Source organism: Protopterus annectens, chromosome 7.part0, assembly GCF_019279795.1.
Source record: "Protopterus annectens isolate FY-2018-M chromosome 7.part0, PAN1.0, whole genome shotgun sequence".
Lineage (NCBI taxonomy): Eukaryota > Metazoa > Chordata > Ceratodontiformes > Protopteridae > Protopterus > Protopterus annectens.
Genome location: NC_056739.1, coordinates 1,935,886,412 through 1,935,908,576, shown reverse-complemented (window position 1 = coordinate 1,935,908,576; position 22,165 = coordinate 1,935,886,412). Strand labels below are relative to the sequence as shown.

At 37.0% G+C, this 22,165-nt stretch overlaps 1 protein-coding gene across 3 annotated transcripts in view; it reads right to left on the bottom strand.

The window, feature by feature from the left end:
- SV2B (synaptic vesicle glycoprotein 2B) overlaps positions 1-22,165 on the bottom strand; it is a 1,975,281-nt gene that overhangs the window by 615,006 nt on the left and 1,338,110 nt on the right. For all 3 annotated transcript variants that reach the window (XM_044078366.1, XM_044078367.1, XM_044078368.1), the window contains one exon: positions 21,277-21,457. In XM_044078366.1, coding sequence (XP_043934301.1) covers positions 21,277-21,457 — 181 coding nt within the window. The remainder of the gene's footprint in view (positions 1-21,276; positions 21,458-22,165) is intronic.

Genomic DNA, 22,165 nt, shown 5'->3' with positions numbered 1-22,165 from the left:
CATACCTCTGATCCAGATTTTTGTCAAATGTCCAGATTTTTGGCTCATATGTTTGGCACCCATCATCATAACATTTGTAGTTTTCTGGCAAATCACTGAAGATTGAAGTCATTAAATAATAAATAGCCACAATGGGAGACTCCTTCCTGTCATTAAACAACAAAAAATATATATATAAATTCGATCTCCTGGACAGGAACTGGAACGGCAGTCTACAAGGTTCAACACCAAGCAGAAAGTAACTCCAAATAACGCTGTTATGTAAAATAAAAACTTATTTAATTCGAATACAGAGTAAGCGCTTACACCATCAGGCTTCTTCAGACTACTATACTCACACAAAGCATTGACTTATATAGTAATGTAAAATAGTATAGTCAATTAGCAACTGATGGTGAAAGTGTTTACTCTGTATTCAAATTAAAGAAGTTTTTATTTTACATAACAGCGTTATTTGGAGTTACTTTCTGCATGGTGTTGAACCTTGTAGACTGCCGTTCCAGTTCCTGTCCAGGAGATCGAATTTATATATATTTTTTTGTTGTTTCATTAAATAATAACACACATTTGAGTTTCAGACTTCATATCCTTCAGAAAATACATGCTAATGAAAACCCTGCTATTTTAGCAACTTTATGAGTTTATAAGACTAATGTTTCAAATCTGTCCTTATTTTTGGTCCTTTGACCCCTAATATTAGTGGCTCTGTCCAGATTTCTTGTGTCAAGAGGTTTAGATGTATGGTCAAGAGGTACATAAACCTCTTACCTGATGATGCTGCTGCTACTAGGGATCACTCAATAGCTCTCACTCTTCACAATCTCACACACACACACACACACACACACACACACACACACACACACACACACACACACACACACACACACACACACACAGTCTCTTCTGCTTTCATGTACTCATTCGCTCACACACGCAGACAGAAAATTAAACACACACTCACACACACATATACACACACACACACACACACACACACACACACACACACACACACACACACACACACAAACCTTTTTAGCGTTCATTTATTTTTTTACTCTTACTAAACAGCAAAAGTGCTGTTTAGTGAGTGTAAGATAATGGTTTGATCGATTTCTCTCTCACACACATACACTCACACACAGGCATAAGCACATACACACACACACACACACACACACACACACACACACACACACACACACACACATACACACACACTTTATTATTTTATTTTATTTTTGTATTTTATACTGTCTAAACAGCAAAAATACTGCTTAGTGAGTATAAGATAATGGCTCCATTGATTTCTCACTCTCATATACACATACACTCTCACACTCAGACATAAAGACATAGACACGCTTTTTTTATTTTAATTTTTTCTTTCTTATTTTACACAAGCTAAACAGCAGAAGCTCTGCTTAACAAGTGTTCATTTTCCAATCAGGGTGTGATCTACATGCCACCCATTCTCAAATTACTAATACACAGACATTATTTGTCAGGTCTTTTGTATATATGTGTGAAGTAAGATGGAATGCAATACTGAGACCATTCTTCATTTTTAAATCACAATCAGTTGTCACTGTCAATAAGGTGGCTAAAATTTATGGGATGAAGCAGTCTGTGGGTGAAATTGATTAATGTTTGCTGTTGTCTGATGAAAGTTTAACATTCATTCTGCTGTCTAGGGAGTGCTAATTGCAGATGAACAATCAAACTAAAATACTCAAGTAAAGTACACACCAGTTAAGTGTTTTTTTCTAATTACAGAGCTATTTCTGTGAAATGAGACAAAATGCATTTCAGTGATGGTTATTTATGTATTTATTTATCTATCCATCTAGCTATCTGTCTGTCTATTTTGCACAATCAGACACAATCAGATATCTAAAGTATACACACTTAATTTGGCTTTAACTGACATATGTAGAATCAGTCTGTCAGCTGAGACTGGCCTTGCCTATTGTTTGATTGCACTAAAACAGTCACTGACCTGTATTGTCTGGGTAGTGTATACATGAGTGAAGCAAATGAATTACTGTGATCATTTTGTTTATTTGATTATAATCAAACATCTGAGGTGTATGCAGTCAATAAAGTTGCTATATCTGGTTTGGGTGGCAGTAGGTTGTTGACAAAATAGCCTGATTCCTGTTGTCATGAGATCACTGTTAACAGTCATTGATCTGCTTGTAAGGACTCTAAGTGTTTTAAAATACATTACTGTGGCCAAACTCATATGTGATCACAATGAGAATCTGATTATGTGCCTATAATCTGTGGGTACAGTATCAGGTCTTTGGATGAAGGAGACTACCCTTGCTGTGGGTTGATGACAGTTAAACAGTCATCAGTTGGGTTTGGCAGGGTTACTGTTTGTTTCACAGAAATATATCACTATGCCCAATCATTTTTAAAATCACAATCATGCATCTTAGGTGTACACAGTCAATAAAGTGACTTTAACTTGTGGGAACAGAGCCAGTCTGGGAAGAAAATTGGCTGATGCCTGCAGGTATTTGGTTGCAATTAAACAGTCATTGATCTGACTTGACTGAAGTAGTGTCACTGTTTGTGTGTACATGTGTGTGTGTGTGTGTGTGTCTCTGCATATGTGTCTGTGCACATATGTAGAGGGAAAATGTGTGAATAAGTTATTATCAAGGCATTTATTTGTGGACATTTTATGTCACATCTTCACAGCCAGAATAGGTATGCCCTATCAGGGTTGACTGTGACAGACTGTTGGTATAAATGGCTATTAGTGTCTCTGATAATTTACAAACATAGGGAAGATGTAACCCATGCCTTGATTTCCTGAGTTTTACTCTATTACTACAATTTCATGCATCCTTACTGCAAATGTAATTATATATCTGTATCTCTCTTCCTCTAACACAGGTGAATTTGCAAATATTTTTTAATTTGCCAAATGAAATTGCAAATATCTTGACACTATCTGAAATTGTAAATTGTACCTGTTTTCCCTTGTCGTAAATGTATAAATGAAACTAATTTTAGAAATATATAAGTAGCAATTTATTTAATCAGAACTAAAATCCATATATATTTATCCCGAGAAATTATTTATGTTACACTGGATTAATGCTTGAATCTCCCCAATTTAAAGTTATAAGTGACAAAAATTACATGAAGAATAAGTGGTGTGCATGTGTCTTTCTATCTGAAAACATCAGTTGATTGCATGCCTTAAGTAAGTATTATGACATATTTTTTCTGAGAAATTTACTAGAAAATTTAAAATAGTTCCAGATATATGGACCTATATTCATGGTAATGTCACCACTTTTGCATTTCCTTTACAAGAAGAATGTACATTTATCATATTTCATGTTGTCAGTATCATATGGAAATCACACCATATGTGTTGTCTTATGAAATCATACAAAATTGGTGCTTTTGCAATATTAAATGTTAAACCAAAACAGGTTTAACACAAGCAAAGTGGCACACATTCACATTGTTATCATCTCCTTACCTATATTGCAGTCCCCCCATACAGTGTATTATATAAAGCTGAAAACCCACTGTTTTGTAAGGAAAGTGTATGCTATATTGAAGCAATACAAATATGTTGGTATTTATAAGTAGGGTCAAATCCATGTCAGAAAAAGTACCAGAAAATGACAAACTGCAACATATGAAGAACAATCAATCACAATAAAAGTGTAGCTTCCTGATGTCTTCAGGCTAACAAATATAAAATTATAAAAATAAATGCACAGTACACAGTACTTTGGTGGTTTTACACAAAAATGGAATACGTATTTTCATATAAAAGTAATGGCTTTGTTGTATGTGTTACGGCATAAAGTGTCATTAGTCATTCTGTTATATTTGAAGACTGGAGCACTATCTAAAGGAGTTTTATATATGAATAACCCAGTAATATGTTTTGAAAAGTGCATGAGAATATATAAAACCTTTCTAAGATACAGGGTTTTTAATACAGGAAACAGAAATAGGCAAAAATAATTGGGATAGGCCCTCTGAACATTCTCAGAGTTAATAGTGTTAATACTGGTCAAGACTCTAAAAATAAGTGAGTAGTAGAAGTAGTGAGTTCATAAAATTATCCCCATATTCTTTACCTAGCATTACATAATGGGTGAGCTGTATGAATATTCTCCAGCAGGGTGTTAATATACAGGTAATGCCTGCTGAAAAACAGGGTCATCACTTCATGCCAGTGTATTAAGCTACTGTGAAGCTCAGACTGTTAAAAAAATGACCAACATTTGTTGATGTTTGCTAAACAGTGTTTTGCTGTTTATGGAGCATAAAGCTAAAGGAAAAATATAAGTCTAAAAAATGAAAAGCGTGTGTGTGTTCATGAGTGTGTGTGTGTGTGTGTGTGTGTGTGTGTGTGTGTGTGTGTGTGTGTGTGTGTGTGTGTGTGTGTGTGTGTATGTGTGCATTAAATACTTAATGTACTTATATTTTAGATGTAAAATACTTCCTCCAACAACAATAACATTAATTGGAAGACCTATTTTACATCCTAAGTATATTAAAAATATATAGTAATAAAAATACAAAACAATTTAACAGATAGCCCATTCTATAAGCACAATTATGCCTTCCAGGGTGTATGTATTACAGTAGAAATAATGCTCTTCCAGGTGTATAGAGGCCATCTGTCTGCTGTGTCATGCCTCAGAACACCCCTGGGTGCGCATTATTTATAGAGTTACATACACTCTGTTGGGCATTATTGCTTGCTGACCATAGACTGGATTTGGATCCACTAACTCACCACTAACCTCTATGTACTGAGGTAATGTTGTTATCATGCTAAGAGCTTTCAAACAGGAAGTAAAGCTTTATTTGCTATATTTTTACAAGCACTATTTGGTACATCACATACATAGATCAAAAGATCAGAAAATACTCAGAAAGGCACCACAAAGTCTTGAAACTTCCACCCATAAGCCTGATTTAATTATTTCCTCTAACAAACTGTTCAAAACTCCAGAAAATTCAATCCACTTCTTCAGCATTTTTTTTCTGGACTGCCAAGGATGGTATGAGAGTAATGAGTTAAAATAAGGCAGTTCAAGTAACTATCCAATGTACTATAACAAATGAATCTCCTTAAGAAAGGCTACATGTGACCCAAATCTATTTGACTAGTTTGCATCATTTCAGTTCATATTTTAACATACTGTCTTCTCCCCTCAGCCCCACCCTAAAGACTTGTGGTTTTCATAAAAGTTTCTCTATGTATGATGCTCCAGATACCTATTACGTTATCAAATTTTACAACTTTCAACGCCATATGGTTGAACTCATATGTTCGAAGTTGTAAAAGTTTGAAAACGTAAAAAAAAAAAGAATAAAAATTACCTGACATCTGTAAGCAGGGGAGTCAGCCCACCCTGCACCTCCACATAGGGGGCTGCACACCGCACACCCCCTGCTCTTTACATATACCAACACCGAGACTGCACTACAATGCAGTACAGTTGCGGAAAGGAAAGCTTTCCCTTTACTACACTGTAGTGCGAGCTCGAACTTGGTAAGAGTGGGGGGTGCAGAGGGGCTTGCCCCCCCTACTTACAAATGTCAGGTAAGTTTTTTTTTTTTTTTTTTTACGTATTCAAAGTTTTACAAGTTCGAACATATGGGTTCGACCATATGGCGTTCGAAGTTGTAAAAGTTCAATAACGTAATAGGTATCTGGAGCATCATGCATATAGAAACTTTTATGAAAACCCCAAGTCTCTAGGGTGGGGCTGAGGGGAGAAGACAGTATGGGTTCGACTATATGGCGTTCAAACTTGTGAAACTTCAATAATGTAATAGGAACCCTGATGCTCCTAGTAAAAGTCTACAGTATTATGGTTTACCTCAAATCAAAATGTTTGCAGCCAGTAGCCATTTTAATACAGACTCTTAATCTGATGCTTACATAATAGAATTCTTGTCTTGTAATATAGCATACTGAGAGAAAACCTCCACAAAGTTTAGTAATAGAATTTACAGCAGTGTATCACTTTTGATAATTTTAATAATTATTTATAAATTTTAAAACATGCTCAAATGGATGTCAAGGAGAAGATGCTGAGATTTATGAGACAGAAATAAGCATCAGTAGTAAGTGCTCTTTGATGTCTGTGGTCTTCCTGGCTTAAAAGACGTATAAAATTTTAAAAATCTATGAGAAAGTCTACTCCAGAATTAATATATAGTAGTTAAAGGTTCCCAAAAAACAACAACAGTACTATAGGCAAAGTGATGACAGCAATGTGCATGTGTGAATTTGGTTTCCAGAAAATAACAAAGTGTAAAGACTTCTCATCTTCTTTTTTTGGATAATTTAAAACTATATAGTTCATCTGATGAAGAACTGAAAGCACAACTATAAGTGGTCAAAACTTTTTCAGATGATATAAAAATGTAATTCAGTCTTGATAAATGTGCAAAAGCAACCTTTAAAGCAGGAAAGCTGCAGCACCAAGAAAATATCAGTCTGGGACAGGAATGTGATATAAAGGAACTTCAGCAAGAGGGAGTGTATAAATATTGGGGAATTGATGAAGGAACAACAATAAAACATGAACAAATAAGAATAAAACTTAGTAAGGAATATTTTAGGAGTCTAAAACTAATACTGAAAACAGTTCTGACATCTAGGAATAAACTCCAGGCTATAAATCAATTTCTGTCCTAACCTGCAGTTTTTGGAGTGATTGACTGACCACAAAAGGTATTGGATCAGTTGGACAGGAAAAAAAGATAAATGCTTCATGCTTATTAAATGATTTGTAAAAATCAGTGCATACCAAGATTATGGATGGCCGCTGTGGTGCAGCAGTTAGCATTGTTACCTCACAGCAAGAGGCTCTCCGGTTCGATCTTCAGCTGGGGTGTCTTCTGTGCGAAGTCTGCATGTTCTCCCTGTGGTCATGTGGGTTTCCTCCGGGTGCTCCGGTTTCCTCCCACATCCCCAAAGACATGCTGCAAGTGGATTGGACACACTAAAATTGGCCCTAGCCATGCGTGCTTGCGTGTGTGCGCCTTCTGTGGAAGGTTGGATGCCGGGCTGGCAACTCTACATCGTAAAAACTCTACTGCCAATCATGAGCAGACAAGGTGATCTGCTGTGGTGACCCCGAACTGAGAAAAGCCAAAAGAAAGAGAGAGGGAGAGAGAGAGAGAGAGAGAGAGTGTGTATACCAAGATTATATATTCCCCATTCTGAACAAGCTATAGGCCTCCTTAAAATTGATTACGTGTATAAATCCACAATCATAGGACTGCATACATATCTGCTGACCTTACAAGATCCAAACATAGTGAAGGTTTTAAAACATGAGGAGAGTAAGTCTAAGATGACTTCCCTGCTTAGTTTAACAGAAGCATATCATTATCAAGAGAGACTGGAAATCAAACTAGAAGTTGATAAAAATCAGGCAGCAACTGAATATGCCACAAATCATAAGAAATAATATAAGGTGATGGATCAGATGAGAAGGCAAAAAATGTGGAAAATGCATAAATATAGTTGCAGTATAGAAAACTTGTGGAACAACCTCATGTCAATCTGGACTGAAAGCAAGAATGGTTAAGGAGAGGTGAATTTAAACCAAAAGATGATAGGTTAATATTAGCAGCCCAGGGTAGTGGACAACATACACACTGGTTTACAAAGTCCATTGAACATGTGGGAGAAACAGACAAATGCAGGTTTTGTAAAACAGAATTGAAAACAGTTGCACATCTTGTTACTGGGTATGATACACTAATGGCAGAAGGATAAACTCAATAAATAAAACACGAACCAATAAAAAACAAAAAAAAGGTGAAGACTTTAGAGCCGAATAAAATACGTATGCGCTCAGTAAATATTCATTTATTTTATTCGGCTCCAAAGTCTTCACCTTTTTTTGTTTTTTAATGGCAGAAGGACTGTATACTGAAAGTCGTAATAATGTGGCAAGACTGGTGCACTGGGGATTGTGCAAACATTATAATACTGAAATAACTGAGAAGCATTGGCTACATAAGCCACACAGCATTATATAAAATTATGAATTTTATATCCCATGGGATCACCCATTACCAACAGTTCAAAAAATAGATTCAAGAAAACCAGCTATAGTGGTCCGTGACAAGAAGACAAAAGCAGCAGTGATCACTGAAATCACTACATCCAGTGACTACAGTGTCTTACGTACAGAAAGTTATAAAATACCAGGATTTACAGGCAGAAATGAGGAAAATGTGGAAGATGGATACCCAGATATTTCCAGTAGTAGTAGTAGGAGCAATGGTTCTTATAAAAAAGAATGTGCAGTCGTACTTAGATATGTTATCGATACATGTAACTCTGTATGAATTGCAGAAGGAGTCATTTCTGGGCACATTGCAGATACTGCAAAGAGCACTTCTGATTAACAACAGAGACTGAAACAATGCTAATTTCATGAACTTTAGTCATACTTTGTCTTAAGGGGTGGCTGCACTGCTGCAGCAGTTAGCGTTGCCACCTCACAGCAAGAGGTTCTCCAGTTCGATCCTCGGTTGGAGTGCCTTCTGTGTGGAGTCTGCATGTCCTCCCTGTGGTCGCGTGGGTTTCCTCGGGGTGCTCTGGTTTCCTTCCACATCCCAAAAACATGCTGTAGGTGGATTGGATACTCTAAATTGGCCCTAGGCATGAGTGTGTGCATGTTTGTGCCTTTTGTGGAAGGTTGGGTGCCAGGCTGGCAACTCAACATCATAAAACTTCACTGCCAATCATGAGCAGACAGGTGATCTGCTGTGGCGACCCCTAATCAGGAAAAGCTGAAAGAAGAAGTCATACTTTGACTTAGGAATGGGGTCCATTCCTGTTACAGTATTAGAAACCCAAAAGACTTACTGATTATATGTTAGTAATAATGCCAGATATATTTATTTTTTTACTATTAGTACCAGCTTTTATTGAAGAAATATTTATTAACTCCTTATAAGCATTTAACATAGACCTTTTAAAATCATTACTCTTTTTATACTTTAAGTAGCCATCAGTCTCAGTGTCTATATTGCACGCATGCATATTTTCATTCAGCATTCATGCATATTTTTGCTTTTCTCTGAAATTGTAGTTTAATGACCAGCACATTCAAACACAACTCATTTATACAATGAAAAAAATATAAATTGTTTATGGCAAGCATGACAAATCTGGTTTTGTGGATAAAATAATTTCATATTCATGTAGATACTTGTTTGAAGAAATAGACTAAAAAATTCCTGGTGGGTGCTTTTATTTAACCACTGAAGTCTTATCCATTTATGAGGATAAGCAAGCTGTGTTTTACTTTTTTTTAACAGTCAGTTTTAATCCTATTTTGCTGAACTTTACTGAAAAGCTAATCCTGCTGCAAACTTTTCACACCTTTAATTGTGATAAAAAGTCCCTATTTTGTTAATGTTACCTAAGCCCCATGAATCAGTAAATTCTATAGTACACTCAATACTTTTACCCCAGTGTAACTATTCTGCTGTGGTCCCATGGCTCTGTTAATTCTGCTGGGGACTACAGCTTCAAGTAACTCTTCTAGTGGCCTAAAGATTTTAAGGTTGATTCTGCTATACATTCTATAACTTAATTTGGAAATGTATTAATGCCAAACATGCCTGTTTCTCCTAGTTAGACTCATCAACAAAATGCATTAGCCATTTGTTTGTTAACATACAAAATGAGTGATTTTACTGCTTCGCTGCACTATGTAGAGATAAACGGCAGTTAATATTTAAAAAACATTGATTGTGTTGCACTGCATTAAAATAAAGTAGTTTCTTTGTATTATTTATCCGAGTGTGTAAGTTTATATTTTTTGATTTATGAGTAGGCAACATGTTTGAAGGTATACCAGTATGATACATGCTTGTTGTTGCATATTTTTCACTAATGTTGATGCTAATATTTTATTTTATCTTCATTATTTGTAGCTCTATCATATAAATACTGCCAGTATGGCATTTGTTAGGAAAAATAACAGTTGCAGAGGAGAACCTGGAATGAAAAGGCTTAAGTGGCAGAAAGCAAGTGTAAAAATTGTTCAACGCTATTTGTTGGAGCTTCACTGAAGGAGTTTGGTCACAGGGATTTGAGGGACCTCTTAAGAGAAAAAGAAGCTTGCATAAGATGGCTGACCTATGACATAATGATAATGCATGGCCTACAGTGATGGGCATTCAGGATCAAGGAAGAGAGTGTCATATTTCCTAGGAGCATGGGCCGGATCTCAGCCCAAAAACATGGGAAGAGCACCCCATCCCCATGACACAAAGGAATAAAGCCCTGACTGCTCCCCAGATGATCCATGTTTAATTAGCATAGGCATTGGGGGGCTAGGTGGGAAAGGATGGGAGAACTGGTTGATGTCAGCTTGATCATCCTTGGGGTGAGGGGGTATTTTAGCTCTCTAATAACAGCATGAAGAGCCTTTCAAGCTCCACACTGAAGCATGTGACTTACACTGAAGCGTGCATGTACCTCCAAAAGGCAGCCATTGCACAGCTGCTAAGGCTGCTGAGGGGCAGCATGATGCTGCAACAGCATCCTTGAGATTTCCTTGCCAGAAACAAGGAGAGGAGCTTGTAGCAGCTGATGGTTACTGCAGAGGGCTAAAAAAAAAAAAAAGACATGGAAACAATAGTGATGTTGGCTAGGCTCCTCAACGATCACCTGGACGGTGATGCCTCTCAAGTATACGTGATTATAAGTAACATTCCTCATTTAAAGTCTTAAAAAGTTCATATTGCATGTTATTTTATTCCCTATTGAAAGGGTCTGCCACACATTCATTGTTAATAATTTTTTTAGCTAATATCCAATGTACATAATACTGAATCATATTAAATCATCAAAATAACTTTTTTATAAGAATAAAGTAATAAACATTAACTATCTTTTAAGCTTTCTTGTTGAAGGTGTTATTAAGTTACTAGTACATATTACACATTTATTTATTGACATTTGATTACCAGGAAAGTCCAACTGGGTAGAAGCCCATTTTCAGCAGAGGCCTGGGGAGAAAAGCTCCAGGTTATTACAAAACATTTTAAGAAAAATAATTTTACAATCTTCAAAAATAAAACAAAAACATCTGCAGTTTAAAAAACATAACAAATTAGACATAATATAAGAACATTGGTTAAAATCTGTACAAGGTATATGACAATAATTTAATATTTTGAGAAATTTTAGACAGTTTGTAGAGGAATTAAAGGTAAGTTAGTCTAATACAAACAGGAACTGCAATATGAAGTGAGGGAAAAACAGGCTTTTTGTATATTTAGAGAGAAAGTCTGGGAAGACAATTAGATAGAAGTAAGGACGTAAGTAAAGAAGGGAGAGTAAGGAAGTATAAGGAATGAGAAGATACCTCTTCACATTTAGGGATCTAGTTTATCCTGGATTTGAGCAAGAAAAGAGCCAGATTTTGGTTAGGATGTTTCTCAGAGTGGATTTGAAAGATGGGGGGGTATAGACGTGATGGATACAAGTAAGGAATTCCAGGCCTTAGCAACCTTGTACAAGTACAGACAATGCCCAGCAGATTTGCTAGGATTGTAGACAGTCAAGAGTTTTGGTCACTGGATTGCAATAACCGACTGGGAACATAGTTGTGTAGAATATCTTTTTAGTGCTGGACAAGCAGATGGATGCTGGATAATTTTATGGGTGGCAAGAAGCTGTCTATATGTTAGTTGATGTGGCAGTTTTATCCAATTTAGGCTTTTCACTGCTATACAGTGGTGGGTTCTGAAAGGAGTATGTGCTGCAAATTTAGCAACTTTGTTGTAGCATCGTTCAAGTTTTAATTTTTGTGAAGCCTGGAGGTTAGTAAGGATGGGGGCACCATAAAGAAGAGTGGGAAGGAGATAAGTAGTTTCAAGTGTAGTATTAGTTGTATCAGTGAAAATGTTTTTGTCTCTGTAAAGCATCCCTAGTTTTTGATGATTTTTTAATGTGATTTTGTATATGAAGATCGATTGTAAGATTGTCATCCACTATCACCGCTAATAGTTTGCCATGAGAAGTGATGATGTCAATGGTTGTATTTTCAAATGAAAGGACTTTAAATTTTGATTTTATTTTTATGAGAGAGGGATTTGGGGAAGAAGAAGTAGTTTGGTCTTTTTTGGGTTGAGCATGAGCTGTGAGTTATGAAACCACAAAACGAAGCCAGCAACCAAATACAGATCCGATAAAATCCTTTATTGGTGGATAACTGGTAGTAACATCAAAACAAATCAGACCGGTTTCGGCTGGCAAAAAGCACAGCCTTCTCCAGTGAAAAAACACAAATAGACTGATGTTACAATTTAAATAGTATTGTAAACTAATCTCATTGGTTCATTTCAAAATTGCTCATTTAATCCAGGTGAAAAAAGAACACCCAGTTTAGTAATGCATTTCTTTTCTTTAGTCTCTAACATAGAGTGCCACCCTGTTTTATTAAATTTAGTACCCTTAACCAAATCAATCACAATAAAAGAAAATTTGGCAGTTTGATGTTTCAGAGTATGTTTGTACAAAGCATTGTTCATTTTCTTATTTTTGATATTACTCACATGTTCAGAAATGCGTAATCTCAATGGACGAGATGTCTGGCCAACATAAAAAGACCCACAAGTACATGTAGCCAGATAAACAAGCCATTCACTGCTACAATTCGCAAAGAATGGGATGTCATAAACCCTTGAGCAATTCCTACTGGTGAATTCTTTGGATTTGGTAATTTTGTCACAGTTACTGCAATGACCACAGGGGAAACACCCAACTAGAGGCTCCCCAGTCATAGTAGTTTGTAAATGCTGTACATTGCTCTCATTGTGTGTGTGTTTATAATGATTAAAGCATGATGCTAAATTTGTATATGATGAAGGATCATCAGTAGATGGCTTTAAGCGTGACCAATCTGATTATCAGGGGGGCAACCCCTTCAGTTATCCCTCAAAACATGTTCGATTTAACCCTCAACCAGTTAAAACACTAAGAAAGAAAAGACCTAGGTCCATACTACGTAAAAAATCTGTATCCCAGGGTTCATCTACTGATGATCCTTCATCATATACAGATAGTGACATACAGCCAGCATTGGATTCACCAAACCCCAAGAGAGTTCAGGATTTTGTCCCTTTAGGGGGAAATATAAACGTGGGGGCAGGAAACACAAAAGGAATCGAGAACATTCAGAGTCTGTTAAAACTAGTAACACAGAAATAAATAATGTTCATTCTAATGTCTTAAATCTGTCTGATTTTGTTCTGTCTCCATTGCAATTGGCTATTCTCAATAAAGGCTTAACCTTCATTCCTGGTTTTGTGATATCTGAGGATTTGTTGGCTTAGGATGTCATGTCATTTTGTAGAACTCTTAACTTGAAATTACAATTTGGGGATGGGGCTGCATCATATGATCATGATAAATTTATATATCATAAATCTAAATATCTTCCTCCGATGCACCCTATTGTACATTTGTTTCAGAGCACCATTCTCAAAGATCTACATTTTACCAGCTCTGGAACCTGTTTTAAACCCAATAATTTGTCATTCAGTGAAAAACAGGCTATATTTGGACTACAACAAAACAAGGATATAGTAATCATCTCAGAAGATGAAGGTGGCGCAGTTGTGGTTATGAATTAGTCAGACTACGACAAAGAGGCCAGGAGACAATTATCTGATAGACGTTACTATGCCGAAATGTGTCTAAATCCAACATACAGATTTAAAAAACAGATTGATGAGTTCCTTATCAGTGCTAGCGATACTGGCATCATAACCACTTCTGTGTTTCAACAATTAACTATCCAGGATCCTATTAATCAATACATCTATTTTCTTCCAAAAATACATAAGGATCCTGTGCTCCCCCCAGGTAGACCAATAGTCCCTGGTCGGGGCTATCTTACTGAACTGCTCTCCTTGTTTTTGACTAGACATCTTAAGCCTTTATTGTCTCATGTTCGGTCTCGCTTACAAGATACAACGGAGTTTTTACACATCGTATCTGATACACAGTTGGAACCTGGTTGGTTGATGTGTACACTTGATGTAAGTTCTCTGTATACCAATATTCCGCATGAGGTGGGTTTGGAAGCCTTGACTCATTGGCTCAACAAAGCCCATCTATATGAATCAGATTTTAATTCCTTTCTTGTTGGCCTTGCAGAGCATGTCCTCACCAATAACGTCTTTTTTTATCAAGACATCTGCTATTGGCAGATCAAAGGTACAGCAATGGGAGCATCTTTTGCTCCCATTTATGCTGACCTATTTATGGCATATATTGAAGTACATATTATTTATAATAGTAGCCATAATATTTATCTTCCAGAAATTGATATCTGGAGACGTTATTTGGATGATTGTTGGATGGTGTGGAGGGCCAATGTTGAATATTTAACAGAATTTGTCTCATATTTGAATGACAACATATGGGGTTTGCAGATCACTGTTAATTATCATCTTGATACAATAACTTTTCTTGATGTGTTATTAACAAGACAACCAGATGATACCCTAAGTACACAGGCATGGTCCTTCACGAATCCAGCTTTCATCCTCCACATATTGCTAAAAACATACCCAAATCGCAATTTATACGTATGAGGCACATCTGTTCCAAAGAGGATACTTTTCAAGAACACAGATGCGATCTCACTAATAGATTTTGAGCTAGGGGATACTATATGGGACATGTTCTGCGGGCAGCAATTGGGCTAACACCTTATCTAGGCAGGATTTGTTAACCTACAAGCCTAAGGATCAGAGGACCACACAGCCAATCAGGTTCTTAACAACATATGCTAGGAATACAGATGTACTCATCAACAGTGTCCAGAGGAATTGGAATATTTTATTAACTTTACCAGAATTATCAGATATACTACCGGATAGATGTCTATTTTCATTCTGTAAAGGAAAAAAATTAGCATCATGCTTTAATCATTATAAACACACACACAATGAGAGCAATGTACAGCATTTACAAACTACTATGACTGGGGAGCCTCTAGTTGGGTGTTTCCCCTGTGGTCATTGCAGTAACTGTGACAAAATTACCAAATCCAAAGAATTCACCAGTAGGAATTGCTCAAGGGTTTATGACATCCCATTCTTTGCGAATTGTAGCAGTGAATGGCTTGTTTATCTGGCTACATGTACTTGTGGGTCTTTTTATGTTGGCCAGACATCTCGTCCATTGAGATTACGCATTTCTGAACATGTGAGTAATATCAAAAATAAGAAAATGAACAATGCTTTGTACAAACATACTCTAAAACATCAAACTGCCAAATTTCTTTTATTGTAATTCATTTGGTTAAGGGTACTAAATTTAATAAAACAGGGTGGCACTCTATGTTAGAGACTAAAGAAAAGAAATGGATTACTAAACTGGGTGTTCTTTTTTCACCTGGATTAAATGAGCAATTTTGAAATGAACCAATGAGATTAGTTTACAATACTATTTAAATTGTAACATCAGTCTATTTGTGTTTTTCACTGAAGAAGGCTGTGCTTTTTGCCAGCCGAAACCGGTGTGATTTGTTTTGATGTTACTACCAGTTATCCACCAATAAAGGATTTTATTGGATCTGTATTTGGTTGCTGGCTTCGTTTTGTGGTTTGAGTACTTTTGTTTCGGGGGGCCGTGCAACATTCCCCATGCAGGAGGCTGGTTTTGAGTGTTACACTGTGAGTTATGAAGCCATTTTTCAGTGGCTATTAAAGCTTTCTGAGTAAATTTTTTGGAGGTGTACCATGTTGTCAGATGTGCAAATAAGAATGGAATCATCTGCATGTTGTATTAGGGTCACCTGTTGTGTGAAAATATAGAAGGTGTTGGTGAAAATGTTAGAGAGGAGGGGACCAAGGATGGAGCCTTCTGGTACACCGGTGGTGACTGGGAGGTAACGAGAGAGCATTGAGTGAAATTTTACTGACTGATACCTATTGGACATGTTGCTTTTGAACCACAGAAGGGTGGGCTGAGAGAGACCTAGTGAGGACATCTGAAGTAGAAGTTTGCTGTGACAAACTGTGTCAAAGGCTTTAGACAAGTCTAGAAATAAGGAAGGGACTAGTTTGCCGTTAGCTCTAGCTTTATTGACAGTATCTCTATAGGTTAGAAGGGCAGTGCTAGTACTGAGGGAAGGATGGAAGTCTTGTTGTGTAGGGGATAAGAGTTCTTCCTGCAGGAGATAGTCTAGCAATTGTTTTTGAATTCTTTTTCATTTTCTTCCACTGTTTGTGCCCATATTCCAAAGACATGGATTCCCTGTTACTGGAATCCAGAACACAATGTTTTCCTTGTATTTGCTCCGTCTTCTACTTTTATCTTTAATTTCTCTTGTCTTGGCCCAGTTAGAGCTTAGTAACCATCTGCGTTTCAGATTCATTCCTTCAGAAGATGCATTAACATCCTAAGTTTATAAGAGCAATATTTAAAAAGTGTCCCTATTTTTGGGACTTTACCCCCCATTAATTTTTTTACTTTTTCTAGATTATTTGTGCTTATTGGTTGAGAGTTATGATGGCATCATTTCCTGGACTCTCACAGCAATCTTTCCACAAGCTGTTAAAATGTCATTGAGTCTTCCCCAGATATTGAGCAGTATTCATAAACATTTATGAAGTATGCAAGGCCACCCAGCATGGCCTTGTTTCTTAAACAAAAACATGATTCTTAAAAGCTTGCTGCATATCTGAGCACTGAATAAAACCTTGCTGCTGAAGTGGTGCAGTAATATGCAAACCAGCGAATATATTATGAGTGAGAGCCAACCAATATAGGCATTTACATTTGGGCCTCTTGCATTACTAATATCCTCATAGTAGCACCAAAGTACGACCATTCAGAGACACTCATGCTATATCGCTTCTGCAAATGGTGCATGGGACTATTAGCCATGTTGCAAATACTCATTTCAAAAGGGAACGTGTTCCTTAAGTGAGCAACTACAGCTGCATAGTTTAGCATTAAGCAGCTGCAGTCTAATCGATGAGGTGCTTCCTGTAGCGTTCATAAAGCATGATAATGAAATCCTAAGACATTCACAGGACGGACTTAATTGAATTGAGGGGCATGCAAATTCTGCATGTATGTGAACTGAAGTTATAGCTAAGCAGTGCAACTCTATCAAACTCAGCAGAGTATGATGATCAGCTGCAAACATTCCTTATAAATACAGACCGTCCAAAAAGCATTTTTAACATATCATCTTGAAGCTCATAGTCACATAAGAAATTAATAGCATTACACATGTTTATAGAGCAGCATGCTTGAGCTGCAGGTGGTAAAAAAGCATGGTGCAGGACCAGGTAAAGAACTGACAGCTAAGAACCAGCTGGGCATTGTAGGTGGGGCAATTTGCCCACTGGAGTCATGGTATGTTACAAACTTCTGACTCATTTTAAGTAGCAGTTTAGTTCCTAGTTTCTCACTGTTATCATGTATGTTCTGTATGCAATGATATGTAAAACAGAATGCACATCAGAGCATTTGTTCTAGACAATTAAATGCTCTAACCTCATAATTTGGATTTCACTGCTAGTAATACTGGGATTTTTACTTAAGTGAGATGCAGAAGAAAGTCCTGCATAGGTGGCTGCTAGAAATACTGGAGGAAGGACTGCATGGTTAAAAGTAAGACACAGATATAGTAGGGAGAGGTACAAAATAAGAAATAAGTACTCCGAGTAGTTAAAAACCATAGGGATACCCCTGAGTCCAGTAAACCCCAGTGTGCTTGTTTCAAACATATCAGGACAGGATCACCTCATCACTGATGACTCAAACATAGATGAAGCAATTGAAAATGAACAGGAGATCGTAAGTAAGGACAAGCAGTCCTAATGTGAAGTGTCACTTTGTGAAAGAGGAAGTAATGATAAACAAACAGAAAGAGTACCTCAGGGGGTGTTGATCAGTCCAGAACTGGGACACATGGAACAGTGTATGGAGATAGTGGCAAAACAAACTACAATGTAGTGATATATCATTAGTGGAGTAAACTGGGAGCATTATCTCTTTGTTTCTAGAGTCAGTCAGGTCCTGGACAATACTGTGTGGAGTTTTGGAAGCCACAGAAGGAAAGTGACATCAACTTGCTGCAAGGAGATCAGGGCAAACCCATAAGTAAAAGATGCATAGGATAGCAGGAAAAGGAAGTTAACACGGGTAAATGGACCTTGATGGTTTCTTACTAGAGACCAGAAGATAGAGAGGAACATGATAAGGGCACACAAAAATTGTTCAACAAAGATGTGAATAAATTATCTTAAACAGGAAGGACAGAGGATGAGGAGGGGGTATGAAGAGAAAATGTTAGGCATCAACTGCTCCTTGGATCTCTGAAACTATATCTTCAGATAGAGGACTATAAATGTAATTAGTAAACTACTGAAGTGAAATGTGGAAGTGAAATCTATGTTGATATTCCCAATGACATGGCACAGATGAAGAAAGGGATAAGAAGTATGATCATATCGAGGGTAGAAATCTTCTTCTTCTCCTTTTGGCTTTATCCCGGTTAGGGGTCGCCACAGCGGATCACCTATCCGCACATTGAATGGCAGTGGAGTTTTACGGTGTCGAGTTGCCAGCCTGGCACCCAACCTTCCACAGAAGGCACACTCACACGCACACTTAGGGCCAATTTAGAGTGTCCAATCCACCTGCAGCATGTCTTTGGGATGTGGGAGGAAACCAGAGCACCTGGAGGAAACCCACGCGACCACAGGGAGGACATGCAGACTCCGCACAGAAGGCACCCCAGCCGAGGATCGAACCGGAGAACCTCTTGCTGTGAGGTGGCAATACTAACCACTGCACCACCGTGGCCGCCCCATATTGAGGGTAGAAATAAACATATCTAATCCAGTTGTTATCAAGTAACAGTAACTCAAATTTAGCCTAGGGATTTAAGATGGGGCCTTTCACTGTTTGGAAGAATTAGAAGAGGGAAAAAAGGTGAAACCAACAATGTAAACATTGTCCTGTGAGGAATAATGAAGATGTGCTACAGTGTCTTGCAGACAGAGCAGGTGTGATTTGGCTAGTGGCAGGCTATTGTTCATGCTCACAGCTATGCAAGGAAGACTAAGAATATCCCCATTAAATTTGGTTCTAAAGAAAAAGAGAGAAGAGGAAGAGGAAGAGTAGGGTTGTAAAATTATGCATGACTTCTGACACCTGAGTTTATGTCTTCGTATGGATTTGGTGAAACCCTTTGACCATACCAGATATTAACATCCAACATGCCAAAATAAGCTAATAAAATTCAGCTTTTCAAAACCATAAAAAAACACAAATCTGGTTCACTTAAACTCAGACACAAACACCATAATAAACTTTTACATGGGGGGCAGTGTCCCCACCCAAATCATCAGTCACACTGCTGTGAAAACATAGCTCACTAACTACACATCACCGCTTGCACAGTATTATACAACAGAATAATCAGAGGCAGCAAGTATAACAAATACAAGACAAACAAAGGCTTTCAACAAGTTCTTGCTGTTATCAAAGAAAGCACATTTGATAATAGCACATAAGATAAGATGAACATTACATACATTGCCAGATCACTGAACAGTCGACAAAAAATTACAATATATAATATTCAGTCAGTAGTGCATATAATCAGACTTCTCAGCTGTATCTAGACCTCTCTGCTGTCCCTATTTTTGAAGAACTTTCCTATTTTCAAGGCTGCACATGATGAACATACACAATTTAAAGAAAGAGAACACATGTTACATCTCCCTCCTTCAAAGCAAAAAAAATTACTTTGTGTGGTAGAATTTGAAATACAGTCAATTAAACTCTATATTGATTTATATCTCTTTGATAATATGCTTATATTTTTCCTTTATTTTTGTCACTCTGCTTTTTGAACATGTTTTTAGTAGTAACCCACATTACTACTGGAAACAGAAAAAGTTACATGCTATTTGGTATTTGTATTTTATGCTAAATAAGTATGTCAGATGCTCAGCCAGTGTATGACATTGCTTGTATATGAGACTAGAATTAAAGAACAGTTCTTTAGATGCTTGCATATTCAAAAAAAAAAATGCAGCAATAAAGATCATATCTACAGAGGCCAAATAACCAGCATATACTTAACAATGTATTTCTCTAAGAGTGTTTTGCATTCAGTATCAGTCAATACATGATGATACATGTGCAGTAGTAATTAGCTAACCAAAATGACAGGTTTCCAAAAATTAGACCTTACCTCCTACAACATTTGGTTATTGTAGATTTGTGTCATTTAATATGTGGGATGTCTGCCATGCCTGTGAAATGAAATGTTAAGGGTGTTCCATCAGAAAAAAACGTTTTCCAACCCTCTAGTGCTGTAAAAAAAAACTACTACTGTCCAATAAAACCAGAAAATCAATGCATATATTACTACATGTATTTATGATCAGTGTGAGGTCTTTTTGTACCAACTTTCTCTATATAACCAAATTTAATTAGTGGTCTACCACTGTGTTTACGGTACTATGAGATGTCAACCTCATGTTTATTATTATTTTTTTTGCTTCGGTACAATTTTTCTAAGCATGTTCTTTTTACTGCTTTTTCTCTTTTGTACTGCCGTACCATATAATCATGATAAACATGGCAGTGATAATACAGAGGTGAAACCATGAAATTTTTCATTGTCCTTTCTCAAAATGTCTAAATTTTGTAAATTTTGTTAACTGCACAAGACACTGAAGAACATTTTCCAGACAATTCTGACATGTGGAGGAGTCATGATGTCAGCGTTTGCACTCACCTGCTATGAGTAAAGCCTACCCTCCTACCCTTCAGCATGCAGTGCTTACCCCCCACCACTTGATATTATCAGAAACTGCTGTGTCAGCACAGTTACAGTAGCTTCATTTGTTTAGACAGCTGTCAAGTTGCAGCACCTGTTATGTGTTCTCACTGACTACCTGGCCCAGCTTCCAAGATGCGATGTTATACCATGCTCAGTCCTGCATAACTTTGACATAGCATACAAAACTGGATTGGGTGTATACAGATATAGTCCTATCCATCACTACAAAATGTCACACAGTCAATTAGATTTTGCTCTTTATATCATTTTGTTTCATACAACTTGCATTAAGGGATTTGAGTGTAATGACATGGAGAATTTATTTGTGCAACATACAATGTTGAAGTTAATGACAACTTTTATCAAATAAATAAAACAAGTACATTCATGAACAGCTACATACCCAAACCCGGAGATGAGTCGACAGAAGAGGAAGAAGCCGTATTCTTGCACAAATGAGGAGAGAACAGCAAAGGCAGCATTAACACAGAGGGATATAATGAGACATTTCCTTCTGCCGATTTTATCTGCAAGGCCTCCCCACACAAAGGCTCCAACCATCATCCCAAGGTAGACTATCAGTCCTGGAATGAAAAGGAAAGAACATTTATTGAAGGTAATTTAAGATCTGACTGAAACTAAGCGCTGTATATCCAATATGTAATGATTATCTAATCTAAGTAAGTTAAGTATATAAAGACAGGTCAGAATAACTGAAATAATGAGGACAGAGGACACTGGAATACATGAAGTCCTACTTCTTCTTGTCAATAGCACAGTGACAGCCTTACTGTTTCAATTTCTAGTATAACGTGTTCCTATCAAGGCCTTTTTGGTCAGTCTTAAAAATACTAGCACTACTTCTAAATGATCAGGTTTTAATTTAGCTTTAGTGTCACCATGGAATAACTACAGTTTACAATGTACCTGGTAGGAAAGAAGCATATTTTTTAATTCTGTTAAGTTCCTCTTCTGCATCTTGACAACCACTCCAGAGTTTATCATACAATGAGTAAATACCTCTCAACTGTCCAGAAACTTGCAGAATAACCTTAATTTGGCCTCATATTTCTCTCTGTCCCTCAAAAAAGATTTGATTTTCTCTTGTATCACGGAGGATTACAGTCAGTAATACAAGACACTGCATTTTCATGCTTTTTATTGTTTTGAAATTGCATGGTGATGCAGCACCTGTTGTCCTATTACCCTTTTACTGAATTAGAATAACATTTTACATTTTTCCTTATTTTGAGCCTTTGTCTCCCTATGATTTTTGGCTTTGTCCAGAATTC